This window comes from Elephantulus edwardii, unplaced genomic scaffold, assembly GCF_000299155.1.
Source record: "Elephantulus edwardii isolate Elephantulus edwardi_28Jun2011 unplaced genomic scaffold, EleEdw1.0 scaffold00031, whole genome shotgun sequence".
In the NCBI taxonomy this organism is placed as follows: domain Eukaryota; kingdom Metazoa; phylum Chordata; class Mammalia; order Macroscelidea; family Macroscelididae; genus Elephantulus; species Elephantulus edwardii.
In genome coordinates, this window is record NW_006399781.1 from 11,941,858 (window position 1) to 11,954,320 (window position 12,463).

At 40.8% G+C, this 12,463-nt stretch overlaps 1 protein-coding gene across 1 annotated transcript in view; it reads left to right on the forward strand.

The window, feature by feature from the left end:
- Positions 1-252: 252 nt before the first annotated feature.
- The window catches only part of LOC102873876 (kininogen-2-like), a 38,802-nt gene continuing 26,591 nt past the window's right edge, over positions 253-12,463 (forward strand). The window contains exons 1-4 of the mRNA XM_006884106.1: positions 253-447; positions 2,796-2,906; positions 6,610-6,691; positions 10,362-10,534. Coding sequence (XP_006884168.1) covers positions 253-447; positions 2,796-2,906; positions 6,610-6,691; positions 10,362-10,534 — 561 coding nt within the window. The remainder of the gene's footprint in view (positions 448-2,795; positions 2,907-6,609; positions 6,692-10,361; positions 10,535-12,463) is intronic.

The following is a 12,463-nucleotide window of genomic DNA, read 5'->3' on the forward strand; positions in this document are numbered from 1 at the left end:
CAACTCTATCCTTTCAGAAAGCAAACAAGCAGGTCAGCAACCCCAGTGTTGTAATGTTAGGTCCTGAAATCTGTATGAGTAACCGGCAGCGTCATTTGACCTTTGAGAATAGGGCAAGCAGCCAATGGCAACAGGAATTCAAACAGGCTTCCTAGTACTGAGACAGAGAGAGGAGAAGAGGGCAGAGGACAAAAGGGGCTGGAGAAGGCTCTCGATGAGACCATCCTTCAGCAACTAGTGGGAAGACAGACCATGAAACTAATCACCATCCTTTTTCTCTGCTCCAGGCTGATCCCCAGTTGGACCCTGGAAACTGTATCGGAGCAAATTGACTGCAACAATGAGGATGTGTTTAAAGTTGTGGATACTGCTCTGAAGAAATATAATGATCAAAGCCAGAGTGGCAATCAGTTTGTATTGTACCTCATCAGCCAGGTTATCAAGATGGTGAGTGAGCTGCACTTGACCTTGAGCTCATTTGGGATTTGTGTTGTTGCGTGGAGTGCAGCCCTTTGCTTTCCCCCACTCATCCACTCACAAGACCTTATAATCAAAGGGAGATGCTTGCACCTTGGGGGAAAAAAGATCAACTGATCTGGTCTGAGAGGGCAGTGCTTTGACCAGTCCTGGGACCACTGAGGCTGCTGACCTGGGGGGTTAGAAAGGAAGTCTCCTCAGGTGACAGGAAACAAAGAAAAAGACTGAATGGAACAAAAGATCCAGGAACTCTGGCAGCAACAGCAAAAGAATTTACTAAGCCTGAGACTGAGCCTGTAGACCTCAGATGGGTAGGGGCTCCTTAGGACCTAAGAGGACTCGCTTAGAAATGAAATTAGTGCAGTTTAATGGTAGTTTAATGCATCACATGTAACAGCAATGCTTATGTTTGTTTGTTTTCAGTATCTTTTAGCACTGCAGTGATGTATATGCAATAATCCTAGCAGGATATGAAGTGCAAAAGAAATACCAATCTTTCTAGTGTTTGTTTACATAAGTTTCACTTATGAAAGATTATGTGTCTGGGATAGTAAAACCATTGGTTATTTCAGTAGTGATAAATCCAATCATTTAGCATCAAGAAAATAAAGGAAAAAGTGGTTATGTTTTAAAATTTTTTAAAAGTAAAATCAGTCATTTTGAGTTTGTTTCATAATGTAGTGTGTGAGTACCTAAATTCCTTCATTCTCTGCAGGACTAAAATGACCCTTTGGCCTCCCCGAGGCTCTAATGTGATAGTGTGTTAATTTTGTCTTTATTTCTTCCTATTTGTGGCAAATGCCACTTTTGTTTTTTCTAAAATGTCCACATAAGTACTTCTTCATCCTTACTTCTCCCTGAGGGTACCCCTATCTACTGTTTATAGCCCTTAAAGATAAAAATCTGAGACCTGAAAAGATCCTTAAAGAAGACTTGTTTACTTCCATTACCTCTCAGCTACAAATACTTGACCCAGTAGATTTTAAGAGTTTTAAGAGAGTGACTTATTGGATATGGAGTTGCTAAAAGCAAGAGGTTCAAATCCTCCCTTTTCTCTTGAGAGAAAGATGGGCAAACCCCCCCCCATGTGATTTACAATCATTGAAAAATCTACTAGAGAGTCAACAATGAATTGGTTCCAACTCGAAAGAAATGCATAAGAGACAGAAATGGTAAAGGAGTAATGACAGCAGGGGTGTAGGGCTGGCACTGCCTTTCCGTGGATGCCACACTGCATAAGCCATCCTGCCCAGTGCCCTCTCCACTCTCGCTGCAAAATGAGGGGTTCTTGCTCATGTCAACAGGTCTCTATTTTGTATCCCGAAGCTCTCCTGAGTTGGCACATCACCGCATTAAAACCTTTATTTCTTCTTTTATGACCTCCAAGAGAATATAAGTAAAAAACAAAGCAAAACACACTTCTTAAAATTCCCTTAAGAAAGTCCACACATCCAAAGATATTTTTCCCCCAAAAGTGAAGATCTCTTTCTTTCTCTAATCTTCAAAATAATGCATGTTTGAGTAATAAGTAAACTTGACATGGGGAGGAATATATATATATATATATATAGTTGTTGTTGTTTTGTTGTTGTATACTGGCAAGTTGAGGCTGACCCTCCGGCAGGTTTTCAGATGCAGTTAATCATATAGGAAGAGAGTCCCAGCTTTCTCTTCAGGAACAGTTGGTGGATTTAAACTACATACCTTTGAGACTGCAGTACAATTTCTTACCACTAGACCATCATAGCTCCCTAAGACATTATCTATCTATCTATCAGATATATAGATATAGGTATAGGTAGAGATAGAGATAGATAGATAGATAGATAGATAGATAGATAGATAGATAGATAGATGATAGATAGATAGATAGATAGATAGATAGATAGATAGATAGATATTAGGAAGAAGTCAGGCAATACGAGAACATTTGTATGAAGAAGAAAGGAAAAGTCAACTGTAATCTCACCACAGAAAGATAAACAAGTAACAGCTTAACTTGTTGCCTTTCCAGATATTTTTAGACATACATGTATCTATATGGATAAACAGACTTTTTTAAAGAAAAGGGATTAATACTGTGGGTTTTGCTTTGTAACCTTTGGAGAATTTATTTTTCACTATATTGTGCCTTTTGTTCTAAGTAAATGTTTATGACTTTTATGAGCTGTTTTATTGAGCCCTATGCCTGATGTCATTGAAGTAAATCAAGATTAAACATTCATAGATAGCAATAGTAGATCCCAATTACCATAATTTGCTTTTGGATCAATGGAATGAAAAAGATATCTCCATTTACTTTTTTTTTTCTCCCCCAGGAAGATTCTGGCACATTTTATACCATCAAGTATGAGATCAAGGAGGGTGATTGTCCTGTTCATAGTGGCAAAACCTGGCAGGACTGTGACTTCAGTGAAGCTGCAGATGCTGTAAGTTTGGTGAGGGGTGGTTCCCACACTCCACTCCTTTGAGCCTGGCAGGTGTTGCATGTGTGTCTCTAAGACTGCTCGTCAGATGCAAGAGCCCTGGTGACAGACTGGTTAAGCATCGGACTGGTAACTGAAAGGGCAGCAGTTCAAATCCACCGAACACTGTGCTGGAGAGAGATGGAACAGTCTACTTCTGTAAAGACTTACAGTCCTAGAAATTGCAGAACCAAAGAACCCGCTTGCCCTCTAGACAAGTTTTGACTAGAGTCAGAATTGACTTAACAGCAGTGGTTCTACTTGGATTTGCAGAGATTCACAGAAACACTCAGATTTTGGGGAAAGTCAAATGCTCATTATTTATACTCTTGCAGAAGCAGAAAGAGATGGGAGGCCACCAGTTAAACATGGAGCAAAAAAACTTCCCTTGAGAAAACCAGAAATGAAGCCAATTAGTGTCGAGTCAGTTCTGGGTAGAAATGATCCATAGGGTCTTCTAGTCTACGGTCTTTCAGAAGATCACCAGGTCTGTATTCAAAGGTGACTCCACCTTCGATTAGCAGTTCAGTGTTTAACCATTCTCAAGAATTCCATTTCCAGGAGAGGAATTTAGTAGCTAAGTGGAATATGTGAGCTAGGTGTCAGAGAGACAAGAGATGGAAAATTGGAGAAGAGAGACCATTGCCACGTCACTTGCACAGGCCTGAGTTCAAAGCCTGACTGCTTCCAACTAACCTAAGGAATGTGAACAAAATATTTAGCTTCTCTTCCCTAAAATATAGAGACAATACTGACTTTGTCCATGCTTAGGAAGATTAAATGAAATAAATCATGCAAAGGACTATGTTTTCCTGGCAAAATCTGTTGTTGTTATGTGTCATCAAGTTACTTACAAATCATAGAGATCCTATGCACAACAGCTCTGAACCCTTCTTTACCTTGAGCCAACCTCATTGTCTTTGACACATCCACCCCCATTACCCCAGTCACTGAGTCTATCCATCTCATCCTGGGTATTCCTCTCTTGCACTGTCCCTCTACCCTTCCAATTACAATTTCCATCTCCAAGTACTGGTCCCTTCTTGTGAAATGCCCAAAGTATCTGAGATGAAGCTTTAAAATCCTTGCCTGCAAGGAGAGACCTGGTTTTACCCTCTTCAGGACAAAAGTCTGTTCTCCTAACAGTCCGTGGTATACTCAATACTCTTCTCCAGCACCACAGCTCAAAGGCATCAATCTTTCTTCTATCATCTCTAGTCATTGTCCAGCTCTCTGATGAATAGCAAGTAAATGTAAAGACTATGACCTTGTTCAAGCGCACCTTAGTCTCTAGGCTGACATCATTGCTCTACAGCACTCTGGAGAGGTTTCTGACAGCAGATTTCCCAATGCAATTCATCTTTTAATTTCCTGGCTGCTAGTACCAAGAGTATTGATTGTCAAGCAACCTAAAGCTGTTAACAGTCTTAATCTCTTTACCACCAAACCAATGCGTTTTAAGCTCTGGTGGTGTAGTCTGTAGGATGTTATTTTGCTAACCCAAGCCTGCACCTCTCTGGCAATTTTAATCCACCAGTAACTCCTCAGGAGAAAGATAGGCAATCTCTTCCTATGCAATTTATAACCTCTGAAGTCCAGTGGAGGGTCAGCTGAGTCAATGAACACTCAATGATAATGATTTGATTTGATTTGATTTGATTTGATTTTTCCTTGATTAAGGGAGATTTTAGATGGTATCAGTTTGAGAACCAAGTTAGTCTTCTCTTTTCACATTTCATGCATTCATTTGGTTTGAACTCAACAGACCCATGAGGTTATAAAACAGTCCTGTGTTCTGAAGTCTGAGACCAGGCTAAAGTTGAGGTTCTGACTCTTTTTCGGTGAGCTCATCTGGAAAGTGGAGGAAGGCATTCACTGTGTCCACACTGTCTTCCTCTCAGGACTGCGGGGATAGAAAGAAATACAGTCTCTTCTCTTGAAAAGCGTCTTCCATGTGTGAGCAGTCCCATGAGTGGTTCCTATGGAATGAGAAGACAAAACAGCAACCACAACAAGAATACAGCTCAATAATGGCAATTAAAGAGCTAGGGGTCCTAGGAGTCCCCGGATGGCAGAAACTGTTTCTGTACTTAACTGCTAGCCAAAAGGACAGAGGTACTTTGGAAAAAATAAATTCCTAGGGATCTATTTCTGAGAAGTCAGACATTGACAGTCCTACAGAGCACCATTTACTCTGACACATGTATAGGAAGGCCATGAGTTAGAACTGATTTGACAATAACTGACAGAGGCTACATGGCGAGCCCGTTGCTCTGTGTGGAGTTGTGTGCTTCACCATCCTGACAATCCTGTAAGATAGAGGTGAAATTTCATCTATGTAGATGATAAACTGAGATTCACAGGGGCAGAGGGGCCTGCAGGAGGGCAACAGAGAACAAGTGGTGGAGGTGAGACTAGACAATGCTTTACTTGGCTCCAAGGTCTCTGCTCTTTCTAATAAATTAAAGTGGCATTGTCTGGTGGATTGATGCTCCTTAGAGGCAAGGATGGTGAAACTTCATCTCACATACCTTGGGCATGTTATCAGGAGAGACCGTGGAAGAAGTCATCATGCTAGAAAAGGTGAGGAATATTTTCAACAAGATGGATTGACATAGTGACTTTAACAATGGGCTCAAGCGTGTTGGAGGTTATGAGGAGGGCACAGGATAGGACAGCGCTCAGATCTGTTGTTCATAGGGTCACTATGAGACAGAGTTACACAGATGGCACCTGACAACAAGAATATTATTACTTCACTGACATGAAAAGGTAAAGCAGGACAGTGTAGCAGACTGGTTCTGAGACATTTCATACATCTTAGTAAAAAAGACATTTCTCCAAAACTCAAAACAATGCCTTACACTTAAAAATGTTACCATTTAAGGGAGCTCTGGTGGCCTAGTGGCAAGAAGCTACACTGAAATCCCAGAGGTATACGGTTCAAATCCACCAGATGCTCTGCTGGAGAAGGAGGGACAATCTCCTCCTGTAACAGTCAGATCCGATTTGATGGTACACACAAAAAATAATAAAATAAAAATTTTTTAAAAATTACTATTTATATGGATTCCTATATGGTATCTTCAATTATTTCCTCTGCATCCGAATGTTGGACCGAGAATAGGATAACAGAAGAAGAAGCAATGCTTTTGCATCTTTGGTGAAGAGTACTGAATATCCCATGGACTGAGAAAAGAACAAACAAATCTATCTTGAAGGAGGTGTAGTCTAAGTTCTCCTTAGAGGCCAGGCTGGTAACACTTCATCTCACTTACTTTGGGCATATTCTCAGGAGGAGAAATCAGTCTTTGGAGAGACATCATGATCCAGGGAAAGGGAAAAGGTCAACAAAAGAGAGGAAGACTCTCAGTGAGAGTTAATGACAATGCCCATTTATACAGTTCATTAATACCTAAGACTATCAAAAACACAATCTTTAGGCTACATTCATTCTTGGGTCTCAAAACTCTGTTATAAGGGGAAAAAGACTCTTTTATAAATGTATTAGAAAACACACTTAACTTTTTTTTTTAAAAAAAAAGGAAATTCATATTTGGTGAGAATCTGTGTGGGCTTTTCCCACCATGAAGGTGAAGCTAAATGCCCTCTCTCTTTCTCTCCCTCTTTTCTACCTTTTTCTCTCCCTCTTTTCTACCTTTTTTAGGCCACAGGAGAATGCACAGCAACAGTGAAGAAGGGGACTAAAAAAATGATCCTTGCCACTCAGACTTGCCATATAACTCCAGGTAGCCTATATCTGAGGTGATGACTCTGTGGTTGGGGAAAATTCACCGTTTCTGTGGAATTTGATTGATTTAATTCTCATTGTCGCCAAGTTGGAACCAACTCATATAGCTGACACTCCAGTGAGTTTTCAGAGGCTATGAGTTGTAAGAGAGGAGACTGCCCAGCCTTCTCCAGGGAAGCAGATGGTGGGTTGGCAGTGTAACTCCTTACCCACAAAGCCACCATAGTGCTTAATATATCTAGACTATTAACCAAAGATCAGTCATTTAATCCACCAGCCACTCGGAGGGAGAAAGGCAGACAGTCTCCTTCAAGAAGGATTTACAGTTTTAGAGGCCTGAGAGAGCATGACTATGAGTGGTGGCTTTTTACTTGTTTGGTTTAATGTTCCAGGAATAGCCTAGGTCCACTGACCATTAGTAGCAATGGCAGTTGCCTCATCTGAGCAAGGGGCCAGGGACAGATGTTGGAGCAGCAGAATCTTGAGGGTTCCTGTTGGCTATCTGATGTTGCTGTTGCTGTTGTGTACCATTGAGTTGGAGCCAACCCCTCACTGACTCTCTGGTGAGTTTTCAGAGGCAGTAAATAGCACAGAAGGAGGTAACCCACCATCAACACTGCTTTCTAGTTGTCTGCTTCCACTGCCACATTGTGTTAAGTGTGTGCCAGGGCTTTGTCAAAGACAAGAAGACGTTAGAGTTGCCTTCAGTTGTGGGCAGTACCCTGTAGTAGGAAAAGTACTGGCTCAGAGATCAGATCTGGTCTGGAATCTTTAAAATGCCTTTAACTTGTTGTTGTTGTTGTTGTTGTTGTTGTCTATAGAAGGAGAGTGACAGCAATGCCCACTTTATAGAATTGTTTGTGAGACTGAAACAGGGTGATATCCCAGAAGGTGTAATACCTAAATCCATTGCCACCAAGATAATTCATGGCAACCCTGTAAAAGAGTTGCAACACCTGTTGTTGTTGTTGTTAGGTGCTGTCAAGTCACCTGTAAGCCATAACAACCCTATATACAGCAGCTCTGGACCCTGCACTGTCCTGAGCCAGTCTCATTGACTCCAACACACAATGGATTCCCAATTGCCCTGATTACTCTAGTAATCCTTCTCATCCTCTCCTGTGCTGTTCCTCTACTTTTCCAAGCATGATATCCTTCTCCAAGGACTGGTCCCTCCTGAATAAATACCCAAAACATGTGAGATGGATGGAGCTTCAAATTCCTTGCCTCCAGAGAGCAACCTGGTTTTATCCTCTCCAGAATAGATTTGTTTGTTCTCTTGGCAGTCCATAGTATGTCCAACACTCTTATCCAGCACAGTTCAAAGGCATTGATTCTTCTTCTGTAATCCTTATTCATTGACCAGCTTTCTGATGCATAACAAATAATTGTGAAGACTATGGCCTGGATCAGGTGCACCATAGTCTCTAGACTGACATCTTTGTGCTTCAGCACTCTAGAGAAGTCTCTGACAGCAGACTTTCCCAATCCAATTTGTCTTTTTATTTCTTGACTGCGGGTTCCAAGAGTTAATTGTGGACCCGAGCAAGCTGACATAATTGAAAATCTCAATCTCTTCTCCATCCATCATAGTGCTTCTGATTGGCCCAGTGATGAGAATTTTTGTTTTTTTGATGTTAAGCTTCAATCCATATTAAAGAAGGCAGTCCTTGACTTTCTGCAGTAGATGGTTTCAGTGAGCAAGGTTATGTCAAGTACATAACACAAGTTGTTAATGAGTCTTTTTCCAATTCTGATTTCACATTCTTCTTCATAAAGCCTACCCTCCCAGATGATCTGTTCTTCGTATATATTGAAGAGGTATGAAGACAAGACACATCCTGATGCACTACTTTCCTGATTTTGAAACATGTAGTGTTTCCCTGCTCTGTTCTAATGACTGCCCACTGGTCCAAGAATAGGCTTTGCATGGGCACAATCACGTGTTCTGGGATTCCCATTCTCCTCAAGGTTAGCCACCATTTGTTGGGAACCACACAGTCAAATGCCTTTTGAATACAGAACATCAACTGTAGTGGAAGATTATCTTTCTCTTTGTCAATCTGAGGAAGTCTTTATTCCTTGGTTCCTTGGTGATCTTTATGCGGCATTGATGTCTGTCTTCCCCTATCTGAGCTTTTTAGCTTCTTGTCTCAGCTGCTTTTTATAGCTCAGAAGAGATTCATTGAAGAGAGCTCTGGTGGTCTAGTGACAAAGAGTTGCACTGCCAGCCCAAAAGCAGAAGGCTTGAATCCACCAGTCACTCTGCAGGAAAAAGATGGGCAATCTCTTCTATGTGCTTTGCAGCCTCTGAAAACCTAGTAGAGAGTCAGCTGTGAGCCACTTTTGACTTGAACATATTGACATCAAGGGATAAAGATACACAATCTCTTCCCATCAAGATTTATAGTCTCTGAAACCAAAAGATGTCCACTATATTAATATAACAAAGAACTAAACATGTCAAAAATTCATTGTCATGAAATTATAACCACAGGTATAATAAAATTTAACACACATGTTAAATATGTGGGTAGAGGATTATACCAACCCCAAAGTAAGTCTTTTTAATCCACCAGCTGCTTTGAAGCAGAAAGATGGGATAGCCTCCTTCCATACAATTTACTGCTTCTGCAAAACTACCAGAGGGTCAACTATAAGTCTGTTCCAGATTGACAGCAATAAACAATAGTAATTCAATCCACAGCAGGCATTTTGCTGAGGTATAATTCATAATCTTAAGTAGATTTGCCAAAGACTTCATGACACTTTGAATATAGGTAGTAATCGCTTGCCTCTCTAGTGAGATTCAGGCTCAAATGTTGAGAATTCTCTCGACCTTACATTACCCTTCCTTGTAACACATTCCATGCATTGATGTGCATACACATGTCCCACATCTCTGTACCTCAATTCCTCCTATTTTCTGGGGATCCCTCTCTCTACTCCTTCTCCCCATACTTCCCCACTTCATTGTGCCTACTAGCTCTTAACTCAATCATCTCTCAAAAAGTCTTCTCTGATCTCACTCTCTACCCCGCCTTTGCATTTTCCCTCCTCTGACTGAAAACCCTGTGGTAGAGTGATGGTGCAAACAGTGAAGAGCTCCGCTACTAACCAATAGTTCAGCAGTTCCAAAGCACCCAGGGGAACCTCAGAAGAAAGGCTGGAGGCCTGTGTCTAAAGATCAGAGCCTGGAGAATCATGCGAAGGCAGTCCCACTGGGCACACAGGGGGCTGCCAGGAGATCAAATCCACTAAGGCAACTTGTTGTGGCTTGGTTTTTGTTTTTTAAACTCTGACTGAAAAATAATCTTACGTTCTCTTTTCTCTCCAACTGTATAAATTGATTTATTGAAGAGTATGCTTACCAGGGAGCTCTGGTGGCCTAACGTTTAGGGGCTGTGCAGCAGTTCCACAGGCACGTTGTTCAAATCCACCAGCCGCTCTGAGGGAGAAGGATGGACAATCGACTCCAGTGCAATCTACTGGTTTAAAACTGGAGGGTCAGCTATGGGTTAGTTTTAACTCAACAGCACACAACAACAATATATACTCATCAGGAGCTTCTAAATGATCTTCTTTGTTAAGGGCAACATATCTGAACACTAGAAAATAAAGATGAGCTTTAGTCTCTAATTTGGCCTTTCTGTCATGTCTTTGTTAAGCTGAAGGCGCTGTGGTGACAACCCAGTACAACTGCTTTGGCTGCGTGCATCCGATATCAACCGAAAGCCCTGACCTGGAGCCCGTTTTGAGATACGCCATTCAACACTTCAACAACAACACTGAGCACTCCCACCTCTTTGTTCTTCACAAAATAAAGTCAGCCAAAAGACAGGTTGGTTCCTTAATTCTTCATTTACAGGGATATAAAAAAAATAAATATTAATTTATTATCTTTTGGACCTCATTAACTGTAATAAACCTTTTGCCACAGGAAAAGCTATCATTGCTATACTGGTAATGAAGTGTGTGTTGGGGGGTAGGGGGGTTGAGATGTAATCCATACTGAAGGGCTCAAGTCTTTGATCTTCTGCAATAAGTGTTTCAAGTCCAAGGTTGTATCATCTGCATAACACAGGTTGTTGATGAGTATTTCTCTAATCCTGATGCCACATTCTTCTTCAGAGAGTCCAGATTCTTGAATGATTTGCTCACTATACAGATTTAATAGATATGGAGAAAGGATACACCTTTGAAACACACCTTTCCTGATTTTACCCCACACAATATTCCCTTACACTGCTCAAACAACAAGCTTCTTGGTTTAAATATAGGTTTTGTATGAGCCTAATTAATGTTCTTGGATTCCCATTCTTCACAATGGATTACATCTGTGGAAAGAGAGGATGGAGTTCAGTATCATTAGTCAGAACAAGGTCAGGAACTAACTCTAGGACAAACTGTAAATTATTCACATGCAAATCCACAGTAAGACTGAAAAAATTGAAAACGAAAACATATCCACAAAAGTCATACTCAACATTGAGTATGTCCCATTTTTATTAATTTAGGGACCATTTCAAGTATATATTTGATACTTTGAACATTAATTGTCTGGGTGTGCCAACCCAAAGACACATGGTTTGAATCCACCAGCTGCTTCACGGGAGAAAGATGAACATTCTTCTACCAGGTGATTTACTGTCTCTGAAACCCTCTGAAGGGTCAGCTATAAGTTGGTTCTGACTCAAGGGGGGAAAAAAATAGTCCAAGCTACACTGCCAGCAATGTGAAAAAAAAACAAAACCAAAAACCCACACAGCTCCAGAAATTGAGAGAACACTAATTAAAAGGTTTGGTTTTTTTTTTTTGTTTGGGGTTCCCCCCCCCAATTGAAAGGTTTTTACAAACTAATTAAACTCTGGGATGGTTCACTTGCACTTGTCTATGCCAAGAAATTTGGGGAAAAGCTACCTAGATACCTAAGGAAAATTTTAAAACTACTGCTTTCAAGTGAGAATTGGGCTCCACCACGCTCCCTCCCTGCCCCCCTACAATACCTCCCCAACCCTCCCAGTTCCTCTCTCTCAGGCTCTCTCCTTCACCATCACTGTAGTGGGCTACACCACAGTTGCTGTGTGCCTAGGGATAACAGGAATGCTAAAGAAATTGTAGATTCCCCCCCCCCCGCCTCCTTTTAACCCTGTGCATGCGTACTATAGAAGCCTATTCAGTGTTTTTTGGACAGTAACCAGTTTGTCAGAACAGTTTTCTAAATTAGAACTCCAACAGATTATCAGACATCATGAAGAAGTTAAAGGAGTTATGCTGTCAAAAGAAAAGAAAACATTATCACAGTCCATATAGATTCCTTGTCCCCCAAAAGGGACAGCGAATAAAACTAGTACAAATGGTATGTGAAATGAAAAATTAAACTGGAGAGGAAAAAATGGGGGGGATGAGAATTGACTTATAGCTGGCTTTCCAACCGCTTTCTGAATGGTTTCTAAACTTACTCTGTACACTTGTGGTTGCCATGAGAATATTATCAGACAAACAACTATAAATTTAGTCTTTTAAGGACTGAGTTTATTTTTTATCATGATATTGAGGTTTTTAATTTATTTTTTATTTTATATTGGTTTGCATACAAAATTTGTATACATTATGTTTCATATGATCATTCTCATACATTGTGTTTTATACAATTAATTACCAGTAATCTATGCCCATTATTATCCCATTTTATTCAGGTCCCCACTGGATCTTTCCTAATTCCTTTACCCCCTCCACCCAGCCACCAAACTCTGTGACCTGGTGATCT